The 26,129-nt window shown below is 39.7% G+C and overlaps 1 protein-coding gene across 1 annotated transcript; it reads left to right on the forward strand.

The window, feature by feature from the left end:
• The first annotated feature begins 3,878 nt into the window (after window positions 1-3,878).
• Window positions 3,879-25,352, forward strand: LOC122108987 (cytochrome P450 2J1-like). Its single transcript, XM_042681110.1, is given in 9 exon segments — window positions 3,879-4,093; window positions 7,260-7,422; window positions 11,869-12,018; window positions 12,436-12,596; window positions 15,461-15,637; window positions 17,220-17,361; window positions 20,828-21,015; window positions 22,269-22,407; window positions 25,146-25,352. Coding segments are annotated over 9 exon segments (1,509 nt in total). The 5' UTR covers window positions 3,879-3,883; the 3' UTR covers window positions 25,325-25,352.
• Window positions 25,353-26,129: the final 777 nt, after the last annotated feature.

Consider the following 26,129-nt stretch of genomic DNA (forward strand, 5'->3'; position numbering starts at 1 on the left):
AGGTTAAGAAAAAGCAGTTATTACAAACTGCTCCTGGAGAACCCCAGTCATTGGATAGAAGCTTTTAATATATATGCTTAAAGAACTGTAAGAAACCTTGCCTATAGGATAGAAAGTGTCAGGATGATTTCTCACTGAATGGAAAATCATAATGAGAGAGTAGAAACTATTGTCAAAAGCAAATAACTAGAAGTTTTAGAGTTGAAAATGTGATAACAGAAATTTCTATCTTACTTGAAGGACTTAGCAATGTGTTTGAACCGGCAGAAGGAAGAATGTAAACTTCAAGATTGATTGATGAATTCATGTAGTCTATGGAACAAAAGGAAATAAAAATGAAAATAAAATGTGCTGAGCTTTTTTTTTGGGGGGGGGGAGGGGTCCGGTCGTGGGGCCTGAACTCTGGGCCTGGGCGTTGTCCCTCAGCTCTTCAGCTCAAGGCTAGTGCTCTACCACTTGAGCCACAGCGCCACTTCTGGTCTTTTGCTTTTTGCTTATGTGGTGCTGAGAAATCGCATCCAGGGCCTCAGGCATGAAAGGCAAGTGCTCTACCACTAAGCCACCTTTCCAGCTCCATGCTGAGCTTTTTGAGACTGTGGGAAGTCATTAAATGTGTTAGAAATGCATGAGAGGAAACAATAAGAAGGCTGGATAAACTCACGCCTGTAATCCTAACTACACAGGAGTCTGAGCTCTGAGGATCTCAGTTAAAGCCAGCCTGGACAGGAAACTCCATGAGACTCTTATCTCCAATAAACCACTCAGAAAACTGGAAGTGATGCTGTGGCTCAAGTGGTAGAGTGCTTGCTTTGAGCTGAAGAGCTGAGAGACAGCACCCAGGCCCAGATTTCAAGCCCCATGACCAACAGGAAAAAAAGAAAGAAAGAAAGCTGGATAGAAAGCTGAAAGATTTTATTTCAGGAAACAATGGGTCCCAAATAGCCACATTTAATGCAAAGTATTAATCAGCAGATGCAATGTCCACAAATTACATCTAGGATAAATTTAAAGAGATCTTCCCTTAGATACACCAGCATCAATGTCAAAATCCAAAGACAATTAGAAGATATTGAAAACATGAAGAAAGAAATGTGTTAGGATTGTCAGCTGGATGCTCACTTGAAACTATTACACAGTGGGATGACATATTGTAAGTGTTCAAACAATGTAGGCATCTAACAGTCCTATACCCAGAAAATCTATTCTATAAGAACACAAGGGACATGTGTTTTTGTTGGTTGGTTGGTTGGTTGGTTGGTTGGTTGGTTGGTTGGTCATGGGGCTTGAACTCTGGGCCTAGGCACTGTCCCTGAGCTCTTCAGCTCAAGGCTAGGGCTCATAACACTTGAATGGTTTTTCTTTCTTGCGATTGTTTCGAACATATTTATAAGATGATTTTTTTGTTGTCCCTTCCCCACGGTATAACCCCTGCTTTCACTGTATTTGATGTTAGTATAACTATCTGTGGAGGGGAAGGGCAAAAACAAATCGTTTAAATAGGGGTACAGGTGGACCCATTGCAACAATGAGATGTACAAGTTGTTATGTCGAAAAACAAACTTTACAACGTTGGCTGGGAGGAGGGGGTATGTGTGTGTGGGGGGGGGGGAGATGGGAAGGGATGGGAAGGGGAAACAAAGGAGAAGGCAACAATGCTTGATAAGAAATGTACTCATTACCTTGTCCATGTAAGTGTAACCCCTCTGTACAGTATTTTCATAATAAAAACAAAAGGAAGAGAAAAAAAAAAAGAACACTAAGGAAATGAAGACACTCACAGAAAAACAAAAACAAAATTTATTGGTATACTGCCTATCTATAAAACACACAAATGGGTGTCTTTCATCCCTTGTTAACTACTAAACAATGAAAAGATCCTAAATAATAATTTAGAAGTAAATAAGAAATATCAAGGGCTGGGCACCAGTGGCTCATGCCTATAATCCTAGCTACTCAGGAGGCTGAGATCTAAGGATAGAGGTTCAAAGCCAGCCTGGGCAGGAAAGTACGTGAGACTCTTATCTCCAATAAACCACCAGAAAACTGGAAATGGCGCTGTAGCTCAAGTGGTAGAGTGCTAGCTGAAGAGCTGAGGGACAGTGCCCAGGCCCAGAGTTCAAGCCCCATGACTGACAAAAAGAAAAAGGCCAAAACTACCAGTGAGTCAGAGAAAAATCATTAAGTATGCTAGAAAACACACTGAGATGATTAAAATAAAAGCACAATATATTAAAACTTGTGGAAATCAACTAACATTATTTAAACATATTATCTTAAGCATATACATTTAAAAAGATTGTCTATCATTTTACATTTAAGAAGTTCATGAAAGAAAGGAAATTATACAAATGAATAAAAATAAGTAATTCAATAAGAAATAAATGAAATGGAGAAATGAAAAAAATACACATGGAATCCCAAAAGTTAATTCTTTGAAAAAAATATTAAATTTGGAAAACTTTAGGTAAACCGAATAGAAACTCAAAGTACAAGAGAGTTCAAAGATAAGGAATATAGGGGTGACAGCACTAATGACCTTCTTTAGAGAAAAAGAATTACAATGAATTAATATATTTTTAAAACAACATAACAGAGGAAATGATACAGGTCTTTAAAAAAAGAAAATCATTCACACTGAAAATCACCAACACTGACTTAAGTATAGCTAATCTGCATAGATATAGAATACTTATAGACAAATTAGCAGCATTTCCCAAACAAAAAATCATAAGCCCAAATGAATGAACTAATCATGTGTAAAGAACAGATACTACTCATAAGTAACCCCAGCCTTATTAAGAGTCCAATCCAACCACAGCTTCATCCTCTGTGTTATATTGTGTGCCACTTAAGTGTCGCAAAGTTTCCCACACTGCATTGAGACTTATTCACAGCTCCGGTCTGTGTAACTACGCAATGTGATGCTGATATTCTCTGAGGAGCTGCTTCCTTAGTAAAGACCCTGAAGCCTGGTGGAGACTTTAATGCAATGCTCTGTAATCTTGAAAAAAAACTTCGAATCACAGCCCCTCTTGGGATGTTTCTGCCCACAAATTCACTACCATATACTACTTAATATTGAACCTGTTTCCCAATTTTTTCTTTTCTTTAAAAAAATAATGTTTCTTTGTTTGTAAGAATATTGTTAAGAGCTCTGGATGGTGTAGAACTTGAAATCCTCCTACCTTCATCTCCTAAGTATTGGGCTTGTAGCTGTATGCTGCCCTCCAGATTTAACCTCTGTTTTCCTGAGATGTGTAATTGGGTGGGGGGGGCAGCAGGGGAGGTTGATTGATGTAAAAATCTGTTGTCACCAGGCAGACTGCAATCTCTGAGCAAGATGATGATTGGAAAAAAGCAACTGAAATATCTGAGATGTCTGGAAATCTTATGTCCTATGTCATACACCACAATGTTGGGGAGAAAGATGGACGGTCAATTCGATCAAAACAATCTCTTAGTTGGCGTTTTGGGGCTCAGTGTGGGTTCTTCCTGGGGATACAAAATACAGGGCTGAGCTGGTAAGCAGAGAGGTAGACAGGATGCTGTTGGGAGAGGAGGACCTTGGAGGAGAAAGAAAAAGAGAAGGTTCAGAGAGTCCTGGGGCGCTAGGGAAAGGCCAGAGCAGGCCCATGCAGTGCATGGTGGAGTGGAGACTCCTGCTTGAGGACAAATGGGAGGAGGCTGCCCTGCAGACAGCACCAACTGGAGTGGCAGGAGGACATGGACCCTGCAAGGCCAGAGGAGCTTGGCTGTGAGAGGTGGGGTGGGGTGGAGAGAAGCTAAGTATAGAGAGGGCGTGGCCAGGAGTGGAAGAGGAAAAGTTAGGAGCTCCTGGGTGGTGACCAGTCAGACACCAGAGGAGCCTGTGGACTTCACAGCCATGTTTGCGGGCCTGGGCTCCCTGGTGGCTGCCTTCTGGGCAACTCTCCATCTGCGGACTCTCCTGCTGGGGGCCGTGGTCTTTCTGTTCCTTGCTGACTTCCTCAAGAGCCGGCGACCAAAACACTACCCACCAGGGCCCAGGCGCCTGCCCTTTGTGGGCCACTTACTTCACTTAGACTTGAAGAAAGTGGAATTGCAACTTCAGCAGGTAGGAAGGCGACTGGCCACCTGCGAACCTGCTTGGAGTCCCCGCTTCCTGGCCTGTCAATGGATCTACCTGCTTTTTCTAGTGCTGCTCTAGAATTCTGTGCTTACTATTTAAGTCTGCCAGATATGTTCTTTCCTTTAAGGCCCTTAATTGTGTGCTATCTTGCTAAACCGTGTTGACTCATCTTACAATGTGATTACCTCCTCCTAGGTTTTTATCCTTAAGTACACTTTGTTCTGCGGGGCTCCACCCTCTATGAATGAGAGACATCTAAATCCTCTCATTGCTCAGCTGAATTATTTCCCTCCAGTGACTGAGCCCCTAGACCTCTGGCCTCTCTCCAGACCCCTCTGCAGTGATTCCTAAGGAAAGAAGTGATTTGTAGCCAGGCCCTGGTGGCTCACACCTATAATCCTAGCTACTCAGGAGGCTGAGATCTGAGGATTACAGTTCAAAGCCAGCCTGGGCAGGAAAGTCTGTGAGACTCTTATCTCCAGTTAACCACCAGAAAACCGGAAGTGACTCTGTAGCTCAAGTGGTAGAGAGCTCACCTTGAGCTGAAGAGCTGAGGGACAGTGTCCAGGGCCAGAGTTCAAGTCCCATGACCAACAAAAAAAAGAAAAAAAAAAAAAAGAAAAGAAAAGAAAAAGAAAGAAATCACTTGAAAATTAGTCCTGACCTACAACTTTCTCAGTGCCATACACACTGCCTACAAGTGGGTTTCACCTTTTTTACCAGTGCCGGGACCCTTCTTACCTAGCCTCTATCCCCCTACATAAACATCTCCAGCCCAGCACTTCCTATCTCTCAGGACTCCTACCTACTCTTCGATGCTCTCTCAAACATCTAAATGTACTCAAGATTCCTCACCTGACCTTTCTGCCTCTCAGCACCAACATCTTGGAGAGACATTAGCTGATGTTTAGGAAGATTTAATAGGAAATATTCAACAGGGTAGAGTCCGTGCAAGACCAACTAACGGTTCCCTATCCCTAGTGAGGCACAGGGTGTTTTGAACATTGCCAATGTCTTTGCATACGCAGGGACAGTATTCTATCCCACGAGGGCAGAAACAGTCAGTTGAAGAATTATTCACAGAATGATAAAGTTAAACTCCTAAAACTCTGCCTTGCTCATGAAAATGTTATTGGATATTTTCCTATTATTGTTCTGTTAATGCTTTCTAGTATAATTCATTATGGTCAGAAAATATACTGCATATGATTTCAATTGTTTTAAATATATCAAGGCCCATTTAATGATGCATGATAATAATTTTCTACCAGGCACTAGTTGCTTTTACCTGTAATCCCAGCTACTCAAGAAGCTGAGATCTAAGGATTATGGTTCAAAGCCAGCCCTGACAGAAAAGTCTGTGAGACTCGTATCTCCAATAAAAATTTTTTTTAAAAAAATTAAAAAGCCAGAAATGGAGCTGTGGCTCAAGTAATAGAGAGCTATCCTTGAGCTAAAGAAACTCAGGTATAGTACACAGGATCTGAGTTCAAGCCTAGGACCAACACACACACACACACACACACACACACACACACACACGCGCGCACACACACACACACACACACACACACACAATGTATATTCTTATATTCTTCATGGACCTTTTGTACTCTGAGCACAACTGTGAGATTTCTTAATATTGGGACAGATGCCCCTCAGGCTTAGACCCTGTTGTTTCCAATTAATTTTCTCTGTGTTGTTCAGATCAGATATTTTCTATTAATCTCTCTTCACTTTCACTCATATTTGGCATTACTACTTTTTATTGAGCTATTTTGTAGTGCTTAGTTTATTGTATTTTTCTGCTCTAAATTTCCTTTTGTCTCATCTGTGTATCTTGTTTCTTCTTGAGAAGAAACATTTTGTCTCAGCAATTATAATTAAAACATTTTAAAAACAGCTACTTTAATTATTCATTATTAAAGTATTTATTATCAGACAAAACTGTGTTTTGTCTGATTAAGATAGATGCTCCAATACTATTACACAGTAAGGAGAGTTATTTTGGATTACAGTATCTACTGGATATTTTGTATATCATGTTATGGAACTGTCTCTAGGTACTGTGTATATTTTTTCCTTGATCAGGTAGCCTGGTGAGTTTCTGATTGTCTGCTCTAGGTTATTAGCCTTCTATAGAGCTATCCTGGGAGTCTATACTTTGTGTAAGCCACTCTCACAGGAGTAATGAAAATATAAAACAGAAGCCTTCAGAATAAGGTGCTGTTGGTACTACAGGGGAGTAGAATTAAAAAGGTCTACCCTCATCTGCTGCATTTTTATAATTTTTACTGTAAAGCAAATTGAGTTAAATGATTAATTTAATTACAATTAAATTCATATTCTTTCACTTAGGACATATTAGTACTAAAAACTTGATAGGCCTTCCATCAGATTTATGTTCACACACACACACACACACACACACACACATACAGGCACACACAGTCATGTGTGCCAGTCCTGGGAATAGAACTCAGAACCTGGGTGCTGTCCCTGAGCTTTTGTGCTCTAGGTTAGTGCTCTACCACTTGAGCTACTGCTCTGCTTGTGGCTTTTTGGTGGTTAGTCAGAGATAAGAGTCTCATGAACTTTCCTTCCCAGGCTGGTTTTGAACCATAATCCTCAGATTTCAGCCTTCTGAGTAACTAAGGTTACTGGCATGAGCCAATGTTGCCTGACTTTTAATTGTTGTGATACATGTAAATGCTAGGTTCCAGCTGTTGTACCAGATGTTGGTTGTGTGTCAGGCATGCTTTATCAGACCTATCACCCACTCTGGTCTCTGGCTCTGGTAGAATTTCTTTAATTCTACCATTTCTGGGAGCTCATTGATAAATTACCCTCCCTTAAAATTTTAAATTCTACCACACCATCACTATAGTAATTGTCATTGTCTGCTAGGCCATTTTTCTGCACAGTTAGCCTCTCTAAAGAGAATATTTATAAAGCCATTATTGTGAGCAGAAGCACACACATGTGCACATGATCATACATAATTGTGTTCAAACAGCCTTGAATGAGACTAAGGTGCACCCTTCCACACACACATGAACACAACATGAGCTCCTTTAGCTACACATCTGACAACTATCCCTGAACATAAGATATAAACACATTCAGTTTTTACTATTTTACTATTTTTCAGTACATGAAAAAATATGGGAACCTTTTAAGCCTGGATTTGGGTCTTATACCTTCCGTGGTTATAACGGGACTGCCCTTAATCAAAGAAGTATGTGGTCACATGGAACAAAACTTTGTGAACCGTCCTATCTCTGCTCACAGAGAACGTACCTTTCATAAGTACGGTAAGCTTCTTTGTCACAGTAAAGTGTGTACTGGAAGTTCTATGATCTGTTAAGAGCACGTCTGTGTTTATAGTTCTCGACCATCCTCAGCTCCCAGCTACCAGCTGAGGACATCTATGTCCTGCCCCAAATCCTTCTGGATACTTTGATGAGGAAATAACCGTATCACCCAATTCTATTGGGAGGAATGTTCTCTCTTGTTCTTTCCCTTTCCAAGCTTCTTCCCTCCGAAGATGAATCTATGACTGCTTCCTTCTGTTGTCTCTAGTTACTTATTCTCTGTTTGTATGGCCTTGTCACCCAGGGAATTCCAGCCTTGCAGTCCATGCAAGAACAGACTGGCATGACTACTTAAAACTACATGAAATAGGGGCTGGGAAGGTGGCTCAGTGGTAGAGTGCTTGCCTTGCACGCATGAGGCCCTGGGTTCGATTCCTCAGCACCACATAAGCAAAAAGGAAAAAGCCGGAAGTGGCGCTGTGGCTCAAGTGATAGAGCACTAGCCTTGAGCTGAAGAGCTGAGGGACAGCGCCCAGGCCCAGAGTTCAGGCCCCATGACTGGACCCAAAAAAAAAAAAAAAAACTACATGAAATAACGTAACACATTTAAAAGCTGGAACCAAGAGTCTGATCATCTACCTAAGCATTATTTTTATTTATTTCTTTTTCTTTTGTGTGTGGGTGTGTGTGTGTGTGGTAGAGGGATTTTGATTTAGAACCTCTACCACTGAAGTCATTTTTGCTTATTAATTATTCTTCAGAGAGAGTTTTTAGCCTTAGGTACTCCATGTCCCATTTTTGACACAGAGTATTGTGCATTTATGATGGTGGTAGAGCTGAGTGGGCCTGAGGGTCAGTGTGGGGAGGAAGAGCACGACTAGGGGCAATTGGATCAGATGCTAGCAGCTGAAGGCTCGCTGTGCTCATGGCTGTAGCAGTGGTGGCAGTGGTGACAAAATGTGGTGGTAGTGGCTCCAGAATGTTGTGTCTGGTGGCACACCATTCCAGCTGTGTATGCCACTAGAACCATCTTTTGTCGCACTGATTCTTAGTACAGTTATTTTTAGACTCCATTTCATTAACTTCTGTCTTGGTTTCTAAAATTTTCTTTCTGTATGCTAATTTTGGGTTTGCCTATTTTTGCTTTTTAGAGAGTGTTTTGGGATGAGGGCACTAACCCACCCAACCATCAACATAGGGAACCAGAGTATCTCTAATGAATCTAATTTCTCCTGTGTTACCAATCTTTTCTCATTCTCAGAATAGAAATGGTAGACATTTCTCTTCCATCACCTTGCCCCATTGCCTGGACATAATATAAAAGATCTCCATCATTTCAAGATTTCATGTAAGAAAACTAACTAGCAGAAATAAGAAAGGTTGGTGGTAGAGGATTAGGGAGAAAATCTGGAAATATGTGATCCCGAGCTCTACCAGAATTGAGTGTTTCTAGAAAGAGATTCCAAAAGATTGCTGAAGGAACACATGATGTGAGTTAGAAAGGCCTTTCTAGGTTTAATAAGAAAGGCCATTTTCCAAAGGCAATCTACAAATTCAATATGATACCTATCAATATTCCAACATCATTCTTCAATGACATAGAAGAAGCAATTCAAAAATTCATATGGAACAACCAAAGATGTCGAATAGCAAAAACAATTCTTAACAGAAAGAACAGTGCTGGAGGAATATCAACACCAAATTTCAAACTCTACTACAAAGCTGTAATAATCAAAACAGCTTGGTACTGGCACAAGAACAGACCTGAGGACCAATGGAATAAAACTGAAGACCCAGAAATAAACCCACAGACCTATAGCCATCTAATCTTCAATACGGGCGCTAAAAAAAAAATAGAATGGAAGAAAGACAGCCTCTTCAGTAAATGGTGCTGGCAAAATAGGTTAATCAGCTGCAGAAAACTAAAGCTAGACCCTTATATATCACCCTGCACCAGAACCAACTCCAAATTGATCAAAGACATTGAAGTCAAAGCAGACACCCTGAAAACATTACAGGAAAGAATAGGAGAAACTCTAGGGCTCATTGACACAGGCCGAAATTTTCTTAATAGAGACCTAGAAACACAACAAATCAAAGAAAGTTTGGACAAATAGGATTGCATGAAACTGCAAAGCTTCTGCATGGCAAAGGACATAGCTAGCAAGAACAATATTTCTATTGAGATCTTCACTAGCCATACAACGGACAAGAGTTTTATATCTAAAATATACCTGGAACTCAAAAAATTAAATCTCCCCAAAAAAATCCTCAAAGGAACAACTGCCAATAAATAAGTGGGCTAAGGACTTAGAAACTTCTCTGAAGAGGAAATAAGAATGGCCAATAGACACATAAAGAAATGCTCAACTTCTCTAGCCGTAAAAGAAATGTAAATCAAAACAACATTGAGATTCCACCTCACCCCAGTTAGAATGGCTATAATCAAGAAATCTAATAACAACAGATGCTGGAGGGGATGTGGCCAAAAGGGAACCCTACTGCATTGTTGGTGGGAGTGTAAACCTGTTCAACCACTTTGGAAAGCAGTATGGAGGTTTCTCAAAAGATTCCACATAGAGCTCCCCTATGACTCAGCAATCCCACTTTTGGGCATTTACCCAAATGATCACAAACAAGACCATACTAAAGCTACCAGCATAACTATGTTTATTGCAGCCTTATTTACCATAGCTAAGATATGGAACCAACCCAGATGCCCCTCAGTAGATGAATGGATCAAGAATATGTGTGTGTATGTGTGTGTGTGTGTGTGTGTGTGTGTGTGCATGCAATGGAATTCTGTGCCTCCATCAGAAAGAATGACATTGCCCCATTTGTTAGGAAATGGAAAGACTTGGAAAAAATTATATTAGGTGAAGTAAGCCAGGCCCAAAGAAACATAGGTCCCATGGCTTCCCTTATTTGCAATAACTAGTTTATGTCTAGGACAAGCAGAAAAGGTCAAAAGCTATTTACATATGACCGTATAAGATGATGTTAAGTGAAATGAACCCCAAGACAGGAACATAAGTGGGATTTTTTTCTTGCTATTGTTTTTAAAATACTTATAATGGACTATGTGAGTTTTTGTTTCTTTTGTATGTTCTTCTCCTATGATATAACCCCTGTTTTCACGGTATTTGATTCTGGTGTCATGCATCTTGTATGTACACTTTTCTAATTTGGGGAGGGGAAGGGAAAAAACAAAATGCTTAAATAGGGCTACAGGTCGACCCATTGTAACAATGAGATGTACAAGATACTATGTTGAAAATGAATTTTACAACTTGTGGGGAGGGAGGGAGGAGTTAGGGAGGTGGGGCGGGAAAGGATGGTAGGGGAAAATCAAAGGAGGAGGTAACAATGATTGATAGGAAATGTACTTATTACCTTACTCATGTAACTGTAACCCCTCTGGACACTATTTTTACAATAAAAAAAGTATTTAATAAAAATCCCATATTATTGGAATCATAAAGGCCCAGGAAGATGTTTAAAGGTATCAAGGAGTGCTCTCAAAATAAAGAAATGGGAAGCAGCTTCATATTATCTGGGCCATGGAACAAATGATGATTGGCTGAGCTTCTCAGGATGTTCCTTCACATTTTCTCAGCTGTTCTATTTGAAATCTTCTTGTTTTCTTGAGTTATATCTTCAGTGTATAAGGTCTTCCTTAGATAGGATCTCTCCTAGAAAGCCTTGCCATACCTCCTTAATGGTAATGACTTGAAAGGTAATGCTGCATGAGTGCCTTCATCCCTTGTGTTTGAATCAACATAAACAATAAACTATACTTATGTGACCACTAATCAAAACTCTCAGAGACTTGGATTTGAACTCTTGCTTAGCTAGCTGCTAAGTATATGCACTAGTGAAGTTTATATTACTCTACAATCACTTTCCTCAATTTTATCATTAGGGAAAATGTGCCCTTGGGGTGGTAATTAACCTGTAGAATTTTATGGACTTAAGTAAGAAATGAAAATACTAAAATCCCCTAGGTTGCAAGCTGCCAGTAAATGTTAGCCATTATGTGCATAGTCATTATTTCTCTGAATTGTTTTAGGTCCCTTTTAGCCCCTCTTTTTCCATTTGGCATATGTTTATATTCAATTTGCCAAGGGTTTTTTTTTTTTTTGGTAGGGGGAGTAGGGGTTGTTGTTGCTGTTGTGCTGATATTGCGGCTTGGACTCAGGGCATGGTTGCCGTCATTGAGCTTTTTCTCTCAAGTATGGCACTTTACCACATCTCCAATTCTGACTTTTTGTTGGTTAAATGGAGAGAAGAGTGGCATGGTCTTTTCTGTCTAGGCTAGCACTGAAACATAATCTTCAGATTTCAACACCCTGAGTAGCCAGAATTACAGGCACATGCTACTGGCACCTGGCTTTGCCAATGATACACCAGATTGATATGCTATAATGTTGGTGTTCTTTATCCCAGGATTGATCATGTCCAATGGCCAGATATGGAAGGAACAAAGAAGATTCACCTTGGCAACACTAAGGAACTTTGGTTTAGGAAAGAAAAGCTTGGAGCAACACATTCAGGAGGAAGCCCAGAACCTTGGTGAAGCCATAGAAAATGAGAAAGGTGAGTATACCACAAAACAGGTGCAGGCCTTTGCTGGCCATCCATTCATTGAACCGTTACATATTTACTGCCTTGGTTAGTAAACTTACTAACTGCCCAGGTTCTAGTATCTGACAGTGAGCTAGATACTGAAGACAGAAACATGAACATCTAAATCAGTGATCTTGTCCTGAGATTGTTAATATTAAACACATTAAAAGAATATTAAATGCACTGCTGAATGCACTTGTAAAAACAAGCATCAATTTGACTTGACTGGCATTGACTAAGTTCTTACAAGATGCCAGATACTGTTAACGTGTTGCAGCCAGAACCTCTTACGTGGTTCTCTGATAGGTATCCCTTATATAGATTAGATTCTTATAAAGAATGGAAACAAAAATCCAATGTAATGGATCTCTTCCTTATTCTGTGTAGGACAGCCTTTTGACCCCCACTTCATGGTCAACAATGCAGTTTCCAACATAATTTGTTCCATCACTTTTGGGGAGCGATATGACTATCAGGATGATCAGTTTCAGGAGCTGCTGAAGACTTTGGATGAGATCATGTGTTTGGAGGCATCACTGCACTGCCAGGTAAGTAGTTTGTCTTCCTACTTCTTGGTGAAGTATATTGTTGCTGATTCAGACATAGGTTTTTCCTGGGTTTTGTTTGCTGGGGCTGGGGCTGGGGGTATTGGGGAAATGGGGAGTTTTCCAACCTAAATTAAACATCTTAAAATTGAACACAGAGTTTTGTAAAAATCCATCTGTTTATAATTTCATTGAATAATTATGACATACCAAAAGCATTCCTAATATTCATGAGAAATGCTATTTTTTTTTTTTACAGGATCTACCTATCTTCACCTAGACTGGTGTTTTAAAAAGAACAATATGGTTATTGGTTGCGATTCTCTCTCTAAGACCCTTGGAACATTTGTTTCCCCCTTCTCCACATGAACCTTCTGAGTGAACTCTTAGTTCAGCAACTCATTTTACAATTGATCTCTGCTAGTTTTATGGGGATTTTTAGTGTAGACTGGAGGTACATTGTAGAATATGCCACTCTACTTGGACCACACTTATTGATGAGTCCTATACCTTAATTTATATGCCTCAAAATTGTTTATTCTATCAAAAACTCTACTCAACTAAGCAGTAGTGGTTCATGCCAGTGATTCAGGAGGCAGAAATCATAAGGAACATGGTTTGTAGGGCATCCTTGGCAAGAAAAAAAATGTTATGACTCCATCTTAACAGAAAAAGCTAGAAGCAATTGCATATACCTGACATTGAAGCTAGCATAAATGGGAGGATCAAGGCCCAGATTTGAATACAAAGCATGACCCTATGTCAAAAATAACCAGAACAAAAATAAATAAATAAATAATTATATAACCAGAGCAAAACCAGCTAGAGGAATGGCTCAAACAGTAATTATCTAGTAATCACAAAACTGTGAGTTCAAATCTCATTATTTAAAAATAAAATAAATAAAACTCTACTCAGTTTCTTTTTCTCTCAGTTAGATTCCTCAATTTGGAAAACACTGTTATAAGAAAAGTGAAGTCAAGTACTGAGTTTAGCCCTCTGGACTTTTTCTTTCACTAGGTTGGTGACTGAAGCTACCTCAGTACTTCCATATGGACATGTGTAAATGGGTGCATGCACACATGTGAATTTTTTTCTGTCTGTCATGGGGCTTGAATTCTGGGCCTGGGCGCTGTCCCTCAGCTCTTCAGCTCAAGGCAAGCACTCTACCACTTGAGCCACAGCGCCACTTCCAGTTTTCTGGTGGTTACTTGGAGATAAGAGTTTCATAGACTTTCCTGCCTGGGCTGTCTTTGAACCACCATCCTCAGATCTCAGTCTCCTGAGTAGCTAGGATTATAGGCGTGAACCACCGTGCCCAGCACATGTGAATATTGGAGGTTCAGTTTTGAATCACTGTCTGTACATTATTAAAAACATTGTTTCAGTTAGGAGAAGATCCACTAGTTTTCAAAGTTGTAAACATATATAAAAGTAGCAAAAACCCAGTCCTGAATCACTCACAATATATTCCCATACTGTGAGTATAGCACACAGCTAACCCTACCTCATTTGTTTCTCTGTGGTGCTACTGCTTTTCATTTCCATTTTTGCAGCAAATTTAAGACATCTAAATTGTAATTGTTCTGGCAAGATTTTTCAGGTTTGATATTTCCTGCTAAGATGGGAGATAGATGCTGCTTCTTACGTTTCTCTCAATTTTTACCTTGACATATTTACATTTCTACTTGAATACCCACTTACATTGATGTTTTTCTAATGAAAAGGAATATCTATAACAACTTAGTCTTTTTGTCCAGTAGTATTTCCTTTTCTGAAGTCTAATGGTATTTTCTTTCCTGAAGTGTACTTTGACTGAAACAAATGCCACTAATTATTTTTCCCAGTTTTCATCTGCTCGGTTATTTTCTGTAACGTTACTTTAAAAAAATCCCATACCTCTTCTATTCTCTCTCTCTCCTTCTCTCTCTGTCTCTGTCTGTCTCTGTCTGTCTCTGTCTCTGTCTCTGTCTCTCTCTGTCTCTCTCTCTCTGTCTCTCTCTCTCTGTCTCTCTCTCTCTCTCTGTCTCTCTCTGTCTCTCTCTCTGTCTCTGTCTCTCTCTGTCTCTCTGTCTCTCTCTCTCTCTCTCTCTCTCTCTCTCTCTCTCTCTCTCTCTCCCTCCCACCCCTGCCATGGGGTGATTTCTTCTAATTTACTTTTGAGGCATCTCTCTATGTGACTGTCTATAAACCCAAATACCCAGGAAGACCAGAAGAACCAGATCAGGAGGAAGAAAACGTAGATGTAGGTGCATAAATAAGTCAGGTGAGATGCAATATAACAAACACACACAATAAATGAAGTATTCTGTTTACTGACAGACCCATGTTGTCATACTGATTTCAGAGGTAACTAATAGCAACCACAAAGTCCTAAAGCGGTCAGCAGTGTGATCTACAACCATGGTGGTTCAACTATTCAGCATAAAAATGACAGAAAGGAGGTGACAGGTCCTCAGAGACATGCTATAAAGGGCTTATGAGCATGAAGAATGATATGACAAGTATGATAGAATGTCATTGAGGATTATGAGTCAAGAACTGAAGCGGTTATATTATTCTTCTTCTGAAAAACCCAATAGAAAATAAGCTGTGATAACATCACAAATCCAATCAAGAATCCAATGAACACTAGACAGCATCCAGATCAGAGATGAGGGGAGCCACTGGGGTGTGGAGAAGTAGTTTGAAGCACAGTATATTTGGCATGAGGGAACTCAAATGTTTAACAGAGAAGGAAGTGAGAAAGAGAAATCAAGTATTACTCTAAAGCTTAGAAAGTTTAGTAAAGCAGGCAGAATTCTGTCTTTAAAAGTAGAAAATGGTACCATAGTGCATTATTTTGTTTCATTTTCTTCCCCAATTAGCTCTATGATATCTTCCCATGGATAATGAAATTCCTTCCTGGATAACACCAGACTCTCTTCTCCAACTGGGAAAAACTGAAATTGTTTGTTTCTCGTGTGATTGAAAAACACAAAGAAGACTGGAATCCTGCTGAACCGAGAGACCTCATTGATGCTTACCTCAATGAAATGGCAAAAGTGGGTGAAAAACAAATGTTTCCAAAATTTTATTCATAAAGAACAAATAGTGCTATGTGAGTTTCCACTTGCAATTGCAACAAGTTAGTATTAGCTTAGTTGCTTAAAATAGCACAGATTTGTTTTCTTATCAAACCAGGTAACCAAATCCAAAGTCCGTTTCACTAGGTTAAAGTTAAGGCATTGGTCAAGTAGCTTATTTTGGAAGCTCTATGGTGAATCTATTCCATTAATTTTCTTGCTTCAAAGATGATTTTCCTTGGCTTAGCTCACATTCTTTCTTCAGTAGTAGTATAGTGCCTTCTCTCTTCCCTAATCTCTGATTTCATCTGTGTCTTCTCTCTCTGGCTCTGATTAACTTGCCTCACGCCTATAAGAATAATTCCTATTGTAGGACATTTAAATTAGTCATATCTGCAAAGTCCTGTTTGGTATATCAGGTAACATGCACAGGGTGTGAACATTTTTGTGGATGATTAAAATAAAAGTAGTCTGAATTTCAAATTAAAAGGTCAGAATTTCAGAAATTCAGAATACCATTACCTAAAAATTGCTGAAGCTATTCCAAATAATGATAAAGACTGATAGGCATTTTGTTTGTGGCGCTACCTTTTTTTAAAAAAGAAATCATCCACACCTCTCCTCTTTGCTCTTATATGACACAGAAAAATCACACGAGTCATAGAGCTTTGTTTTATTATTATTGGGTAGGAAGCCAAGTACCCACTTTATCTCTCAATTCCCACTGAGGAAAACAAATAGATCTAAGAGACTAATGGTTTTTTGGCTAATTAATGTGCAACACGGAATCAATGTCATCTTTGGCTCATGAGTTTATGGGTTCCTCCTGTTGGGCAGGATCGAGAATTTCTCTCATCTCTTTTCTTACCCTACTGGCATATTAATTGAAGTTTTATCTTCAAAGGAGGAAATTTAACCAGCATAAGGTATATAGATGTCGACCAATGAACATAGATAAATGTTAACAAATGAAGCTTTCCCAGGAAAACAATAGGAAATGATAGAGACATGATTGATGGAATGATGCCGGTTTTAAGCAAAAATGATTAATGGGGAAACAGAATGGTTTTACATCAAAGAATTCACTTTATCCTTGCTGGTATCAGCACAAACATTTGTTGATTATTTGTTATATGTCTTTAGCATCTCCTATAGTGAAGAATACCATTGTTAGAGATGACTGTCTGTGTTATTTTATAAACTGATGCAGAGCAATGTGGAATGACTTATCCTAGGTCTAAGAACTAGTAAATAATGTTGCTAAAATTGGAAGCCATGTCCTTCTCATATACATCCCATTCTCATTCATCTATACTAATAGATTATTCCAAACTGTGAATTTAAAAAACATAGTAGCTATGCTTTGCATCCACCCGCATGGAAGTTTTTTTTTGTCAGACTTTAGACCCCCAAACTATGCATTATATTGTTGTTTCCTAAGGTGGTCAATTATTTCTTCATTAGCTCTTTTCTTCCAAATTCTCTCCAAATGGCAAAGCCCCTATGTGTTGAAGCAATGAGAAAGGCACTGCACCAATCAACACTTAACTGTATTATCTAGCACACAGACAAGAGCACCTCAAGCTTCCATGAAGAAAACCTCATCTGTTGCACACTGGATCTTTTTACTGCTGGAACTGAGACAACATCCATGATATTGCGCTGGGGTCTTCTCTTTGTCACCTTCTACCAAGAAGTCCAAGGTATGTGTGCAGTAACTGTACCTAGGTCAGGACAGAATGGCGCTCTTGGATCACACCGCTCAGACATATGACAAAGAATAGCATAGTAGAAGGGAAATATAATACTTATGGGGTGATGTGAATTTTGGAATTTCCAAATTCCTCACATTTTCCATGAGGATTTTGATAAGGACATATATTGGAGAGTCCCTGCTCAAAAGAAGCCCAGACTTGAGAGGGAAAGAAGCCATGAAAGAAATAATGTCACCATTGGTATTGTGAAGGTTTCCAAGGAAGAGTTACATTCTCACATAAGTAATTAGTCAGACTTTTCCCCTCCCTTTAACAATAGCTTTTCATTATCCTCTACATTCTGTTCAAACTCTTAAGTCTGTTCTATCATGTTCTTTGATATGCCTTAGACTAGTGCTGTCTAGCCTTACCCTTAGCCACTCTACATGACAGCTCCAAATTACATGTCATTCTCTTATATTGTCCCTATTTCTGCCTCTATGTTTTGGTATCCCTACCTTTTACCAATAATTTACTTTCCCATTTTCTCCATATAGTAGATTTATCCCTCTTCTACAGAAATCTGTTCAAGTTATACCCCCTTAAGATTTTTCTCCACTCTTACAGGAAGTTAAGAGCTTAACAGTGATGAGCATTTTCTTCCTCTAGTCCTTCCCTAATGCATTTCCATTGCTGTGTGTATCACACATTATATACACCTCTTTCCTCCAAAGAGAATAGCCATTCCTCAACATTTTTCTTTCTTCAGGGTCTAGAACAGTTTGACCAGACAGTAGATTGGAACTGTAACTGCACAACTGTTCAAGCTGTTCAATTTACTAACAAGTCATAATTCACTGAGTAGATCAATGCCAATTATTTTGCCCTAAAATAGAGTAAAAAATAGAATCAAGAAGATTAGAGTACTTCTCACTCAGTAAGGATAAATTTGTTCATAATGCTTCAATTCTTTTTCATGTAAAGCATAAACAGCCAGGTGCTGGTAGCTCATGTCTGTAATCCTAGCTACTCAAGAAGCTGAACTCTGAGGATTGAGATGTAACACCAGCCCAAACAATAGAGTCTGTAAGATTCTTATCTCTTATTAACCAGGAAAAAGCTGAAGTGGAGGTATGCCTCAAGTAGTATAGCACCAGTCTTGAGCATAAAATCTGAGAGCATGAGGCCCTGAATGCAAACTCCACTACCTGTATGCATGCATGCATACCTGTGTGTATGTGTGTGTGCGCACACACACACACATAAATGTACCCTTTATAATTTGTATTTGTATATTTACTTGTTTGGTTATGATATCAAATGCATTTTTGTCTAAAGATTTATTTTTAAGAGTTTAAAACATTAGGATACATACCAAGCTTCTGGAATAAAGTCTCTACATTCTGAATGATGGAAATTTACACCCATATTCACAGAGCAATATTCATTGTAGAGAACAGTTAAAAGCTAATTGTGAATCAACCATAAGAACCTTATGCTAAAGTAAATAAGTTGATCGAAGAAGCATAATACTGCAATATTCCACTAGAATGTGTTATCTAGGGCTAAGGGCTGTGGCTCAAATGATAGAGTGCCTGACTAACAAGCACATGGCCCTGAGGACCAAACCCAGTTCTATAAAAAATTATATAGAATAGTTAAGTTTATACAGATGGAAAATAGAAGGGTGACAAGTTAGTGGAGGGGAAAATGAATTGTTTCATGTCTATAAGGTTTCACTCTTACAAGATAAGGAAGTTCTGGTGTTTACTGTACAACTCTGTGAACATATTTGACATTACTGAACTCTAGACTAAAAATAGTTCAAATGAACAGTGTTCTGATTCTTAATATTCAGGAGACTGAGTTGGACTGAGTTTGAGCCTAACCTGAGCTACATGTCCAGATGTTTTTCTTTTAATCAAAACAACAGAAAAGGGTTAAGACAAGGTACATATGTTGGTCTCTGCCTCTGGGGCAGGGGTCCCTAATACTTAGGAGACTGTTTCAGGAGGACTGTGGGTTTGGAGATAGCCAGAGGTACATTGGGAGAACCTGCAGCAAAAATAAAAGTTTTTTAACAAGAAAAATTATGAGACATGCAATTTCAATGGTAGAGCAAATGACAGACACAGATTTCTCTCTCAGGAAGAAGCATCTGAATTGTTTCTTTACAGCCCTCAATCTTGATTTAATGTGGCACTCTGTGGAGTCTAGAACAATGCCCTTTGGCACTAAAATGACTCATCAGGACAACTACATTTCCACATGCAGTAGGGGAAAAAAGAAGGAAATCAGCATCCTACTTTTCAAGTCTTGCTTCACGAATGAAACTTTAGGGACTGGGAAAGTGGCTCAGTGGTAGAATGCTTGCCTCGTACTGCATTTGATTCCTCAGCACCACATAAACAGAAAAAGCCAGAAGTGGTGCTGTGGCTCAAGTGGTAGAGTGCTAGCCTTGAGCTGAAGAGCTGAGAGACAGCACCCAGACCCAGAGTTCAGGCCCCACGACCAAAAAAAAAGAATGAAACTTCACTTCTTACATCCTATTGACTAGAACTTAGTTATATTTTCATGCATATCACAAAGCCATCTGGAAAATACAGGTCTCAGCAGTGTTACCAAATTCCCCCCAAAAAGAAGAAAACATAGGAGAAGAGCTAACAAATTTTGTCATTTGTTATTTTCATCATCCCAATTTCCTCACATCTCACAACATCCTTGAGCTGAAGTAAATGCATTCTCTCTATTCGGATGAGGAAAATGAAATTAAATAATGTACAGAAATAATTTAGAGCAAAATAATGTAGAGTGAATAACATAGTGTAAAAATTTGCTGCCCACTTTACATTCTTATATATCCCCTTGAGAACTGATATATCCCCTTGAGAACTGAGTCTCTAGGTCTGCCATGGTGTGAATTTTTAAGACCTTGCCACCAGACTCAAACATTTAAATCTAATTATCAGAGTAATGATGGAGATTTGGTGGTATGTCTGGCCCATACGAAGAAGAATAATACCCTTATTAAAGATCAATCAGAGACCTACATTGCTCCTTCAGTTTGGGGGGATATGGCAAGAAGAGGACTTTTATGAGTAAAAATGAGGGTTCTTACCAGGCAACATATCATATCTACTAGGCAATTATTCTTAAACTCCCCATGCATAAGAATGATGACCACTAAACTTGTACTAGTTACAAGTCACCCAATTTACAATACGATGCTATAGAAGCATGAAATAGTAAGTTCCTAATATGAGCTTCCCATGCTGATCCTGGTTATTCTACTCTTCTGTAACCAAGCTCAGGGAAAATTGTAATAAGCAGTTTTTTTAAAGGGTTGAGGTCTAGTTTATTTCTTGGCAGTCTGGACACAAGCTGCAATACAATTGAGATCTTACAATATGTTCTTGCAAAACTATAATAAAGCACACAAGTGGAAAGGGTTAAAGGACTTTCCCTTTCCTTCCAGAAAAAATACAAGCTGAGATTGATGAAGTGGTTGGCCCATGGAAGCAGCCTACCTTGAAAGACAGAGAGTCCATGCCCTACACCAATGCTGTCATCCATGAGGTGCTAAGAATGGGCAATATCTTCCCCTTGGGCGCTCCCAGGGAAGTCACAGTGGATACTACTTTGACTGGATACCAACTGCCAAGGGTAACTCCCATTCTCATTGTGGATTTTGAGTTCATCAAAGACCACGAATTGAAACATTTTATGTAATCCTGTGTGAAGAAATAACTTAGATGGGAAAAGTGATAGACTTTTACTCACACTATTCAAGTTTTCTTCCATGTGTTTAGTTGGATATTAACACTGTGGAGGAAGGAAGATTCTCAGGTCAAATACATTCAGCAAAGATGAGATATTTTTGCTGTCTTCCTTCTGGGCATTCTTACTATGCTATTGTGCATTGTGAATCTCTGAGGGTACTGAGCAGATAGCCATTCTCTGTCAGATTTTGCCATCGACCCTTTTTAGTTTGCCTAGTAGAGCATCTCTGAAAACTAGTGAGATCTGGCAAGCTCTGTTTAGGAAGTTCTGCTTGACATTCTTGTCAAGATACTAAAATGTGAAATCTTTAATGTCTTTATCTAAGATGCATTTAAACCCAACTCATAGATTCCATGTTGAGGTAGCAGCTCTATATGTTTTAATTAACCTGCCACAATTCCCCCTATACAGTGGGGAAAACTGTCCCTAGCAGATTAGCTGATGAGACTTTGCAGTCAAACTGATGGGAATCCTTTACAGTGTTCCAAATTTGAAGTGTGAATAGGTGGCTGCGGTGACTTGATTGAGTTACCTACTTTCACTGTGTAGAGCAGGTTGTGTGGCATGAGGTTCTTGCAGGACTCTGTCATGGTGCGTGCACAAGGTAACAAGGGGAAACAGGAATTGAGGAGATGGAATTAAGAGAGGTGTGAAGCAATGAGACCACCTTGCTGATGGGATTGGATGAGGCAGTGGGAGGGAATGGCTTACTCTGGTGACTCTGTGAATCTTTTCATGTTCCTGAATGAAGAGCAGGACCTTTTGACAGATATGTGCATGCACTATTAAACTTGTCATGGCAACTGGGAATGGTGTCCTTGGCCCCAGAGGGGAAGGAATGAAGAAGAGGAATGAAGTAAACATACTTTTTCTACTCTATTACCTATAGAGAAGACTCACTCTGGAATCAATCATCTAATTACCCTGGTATGATTCTAAGCAAGCATTTCCAATCCATCCGTCTAAGTTGGCCTGCAAAAGAATTGGGTCCTAGTAGGCCAATCATTTAAGCAGAAAATGAGGATGGGGAGAATTCAGGGTATAACTAGGTCTTGACTTTAGAGCCAGAGCGCCACCAACCCTTTGCATGAGTGAGCTCCATGCATCAAGCATTAATTCTCCTCTTCCTCTTCTAGGGCACTGTGATATTCCCTAATATGATTGCACTACACAGGGACCCCAAGGAGTGGGCCACCCCAGACACCTTCACTCCAGAGCATTTTCTGGAGAATGGACAGTTTAAGAAGAGGGAAGCTTTTCTGCCTTTTGGAATGGGTGAGTTGTGATGGGCATGAGGAAAACTGCAGGGCTCTTTCTTTACCCTCTCCTTTTCTCTCAGTAGTCTACATTGGGATGTCCCCAGATGGCCATGTCCAGTGCATCCGTTTGGCTGTTGGTCACAGACCATCATTGCCTGCACTGGACATTGTTTTGGATCATGCCAGCCTCACTTCTTAGTCAGTTTACATACCTGTCACACTTCATTATTCATGGTGACGCCCTCCTTGTTCTCTTTCCAGCAAACAATTGCTGAACCTGATCAATTCTCACAAAGGAAGTTGAACACCTGCCATTCTTATAGTTTTTAGTTTATTTTTGCTTTAAATCTTTGAAATAGGTTATTCCTATGCTTCCCAGGCTGCCCTTGAATTTACAATGTATGCCAAGCTGAGCTTTAACTTTGCATCTTCCTGTCTCCATCTCCCAAACAATGGGATTACAGGCTCACTCCATCCTGCCTCGATTTTTATCGAGGTTTTCCATTTCCTCTGTTCATTCTTTCTTTCTTTCTCTTTCTCTCTTTCTTTCTTTCCTTCCTTCCTTTCTTTCCTCCTCCCTCCCTTCCCCTTCTTCCCTCCCTCCTTCCTCCCTTCCTTCCTTCCTTCCCTTCCTCCCTCCCTCCTACCTTCCTTCCTTCTTTCTTTCCCCTTCCTTCCTTCCTTCCCTCCCTCCCTCCCTCCCTCCCTCCCTCCCTCCCTCCCTCCCTTCCTCCCTCCCTTCCTCCCTCCCTTCCTCCCTTCCTTCCTTCCTTCCTTCCTTCCCTTCTGCCAGTTCTGGTCCCTGAGTCTAAAGTCAAGGCCTGGGCACTGTCCCTAAACTTTCTCATTCAAAGCTAGAGCTCTACCACTTGAGCCAGAATTCCACTTCTGGCTATTTTGGTGGTTAATTGGAGATGAGTCTCATAGACTTTCTTGTCCAGCCTAGCTTTGAAGCACTATTCTCAGATCTCAGCCTCCTGAGTAGCTAGGACTACAGGTATGAGCCACCAGCAACTGGTCCAAGTTCGTTTTAAAGGCTGCTCACTTACACGGAAATAGAGCTGATTTTAATGAGATCAAGATACAGCAAAGGAAAGAGACTACCTGCTTAGCATTTGGGTATGCAACAATGATTAAATACCAGTAACTTAACTAGATCCAGTTTTGACCTATAAGCACTTCCTAAAGAGATCCTTCCATCCTTTCTAATGTTAATTATTTTTAAAATACCTAGTTAGTCCATGTCCATGATGTGCAACTAAAAAATTGAGTAGATACAAGTGCAGCCTTTCTTGTGATTTGTAAATGGCAACATCAATAACAAAATGTCTTTGCTTGTCAGTGTCTATGAGAGTTGTATGTCACCTTCTTGATCACAGACTTCCATTGCAAATAAACTATTTCATACTATCCCATAGCAATCCAATCATTTATAATTATAGCGAGAAATGACTACTATCTTCTTCCTTTAATACCAAGTAACTCAAAGTAACTTGTTTCTTAAAAGATCATATGCCCAAAGACCTGGTACAACTGGACCAAACTCAAGTTTGTGTACTTCTAGTCTGTGTCTTGTGTCTTCTAGGACAACCACAGCTTCTCATACACCACCCTTCTGCTTTGAGTTTCATTGGTTTATTCCATATGTAAGAGGCACTACGTTGCTGTATCACAAACAAGTAAAAGCTTCTTATGTACTAGTAAGACCATGTGATTCTTCACAAGCATAGAGGTCAGACACATGGCTCTGCTGCTTTTGGTTGGTCTGTCTTAGATGTTAGAGGATCAGCTGGTTGATGATTGTTCTAGGCTAATATGAGATAGAACAATAAGTTCTTTTCGCATTTCTGCTCATCCTCTATCAAGAGGCAATCTTCATTTGCTCTTGAACCTGTGACCCTAGAAGGGTTTCATTTGTTTCCCATGAAGAGGCTCCTGCCTCATGAAATCTGCCCACAAGACTGCCCTGTTCTTGGAAGCTATCAGGAAATAATTAAAGAGTTCTTGGTGCCACTTCAGGGACAGGCCGGAGGACATTGTAAAAGATAGCATTTGTCAATTTGTTGAAAATATCTTAGTTACAAATACGTTGGTGTCTTCACATGAATGAGGAGGACTATCCGTTTTAGACTCTTTAAATGACTGACAGGTCTATGTGCAGAGTTGAACTGGAATATAACCCAAAATTCAATAAAAGAGGAGAGATATGAAATAAAGGCAGAGACATCAAGCTTTATTTAGTTTTCGGGTGTCCATTAGACCTATCTGAGAAACCGGTAATTAAAAAAAAGTCATCTCTATGTCTCTGTTAGAAATAGGCACAGAAAAATGGTAACTTATACTTTAGGAACCTGACATTCCATTGCTTATACATTGGAGTTCCCTCTTAAGGAACCCATGCAGTCTTATTTCTGCTTTACTCTCTGTTCATTTCATTTTTGTCCATGGAATGATGTTTGAACAACTGTAGATGAGTTGCCCCCACTCAACTCAAGCTTCTCATATCCATGCCCTACATATTCTCATGCCCTACATACCCATTGCCCTTCACCCCAGCACGGCCTCTCCCCTAAAGGAATTTGACACCTGGTGATCAACAATCTGTGCTGTGGTGAAGCCAGGTGGATGTCAGACTAAGATCAAGTGGCAGGCTGTGAAGCCCAGGGTCTGCTTAGGTTTTGAAGGAGGTAGTGAAGAACACCAATGCCTAGAAACCGCTATGAATCTAATTCATGTTTTGAATTTTTTCTGCAGGAAAACGAGCTTGCCTTGGAGAACAATTGGCAAGATCTGAACTGTTTATTTTCTTCACTTCTCTTCTGCAAAAGTTTACATTCAAACCCCCTCAGAATGAGAAGCTGAGCCTGAAAGCTAGAATGAGCATCCCCCATTCTCCTCCCAGCTACCTCATTTGCGCAGTCCTGAGGGCATGATGCTGCTGGAGAAGGAATTTGAAAGGCGAGGAGAAAAGGCATGGGTTCTGAAACCACTGGGGCCTGTCCCTTTGTCAGAGGAGGGAATAAAAGCTAATGTTTCTGAGCACCTATCAGAGTACTTTGACTAGTAAGAAACAGAATGCGAATCCCAGCTTTGTTACTTCCTCCAAACTGGTCCTGGACAAATTATTTATGTGACAATGATTTATCTTCTCACACAAGTTGTGAAAAAAGAAAGACAATTCCTTCCTTAAGCAAAGTTCTCTTACTGGGTTCTCCCCACAACCAACTAAAAAAGAAAAAAAAAGAAAATTCTCTCAAAGGCCAAAAGAAATAATACATTTGACATAGCTTGTGAATCCTAAAGTGTTGCATAAAGTTTAAGCCTCCTTCTTAAAGTATATGCCTCCTTCTCTTCTGCCTTTCATAGCAATGTATTTCCTTCTGACTTGTTGAAAGAGATCAGGTCAAAGTTGTGAAAAGATATAACATAGTTAAAATAAGATTTGCGGAATCCCCAGCATTCTGCCTTGTAAGCTCTCCCCTTGTTAGAACTGTACAACATTACTTCTTTACTGTCTTACATGCTTCTTAGGTTGATCCCTACTCATTAGCATATGTTAAGGCAGTTTCTAAGGAAGCACTACTATGGCCTTGGACTCAGGGTCTAGTAGAATGTGACTCCAGTTACCAGATGTAATGAATATATTTGGAGAAGCAAATGTGGAAAACCTTTCTTCCCTTTCTTGGGCATTATATGGTACATAGTAAAGCGTTTCATCATGTCATTTCCATACACACA

This window comes from Dipodomys spectabilis, unplaced genomic scaffold (assembly GCF_019054845.1).
Source record: "Dipodomys spectabilis isolate Male_0828 unplaced genomic scaffold, ASM1905484v1 ptg000002l, whole genome shotgun sequence".
Taxonomy (NCBI): domain Eukaryota; kingdom Metazoa; phylum Chordata; class Mammalia; order Rodentia; family Heteromyidae; genus Dipodomys; species Dipodomys spectabilis.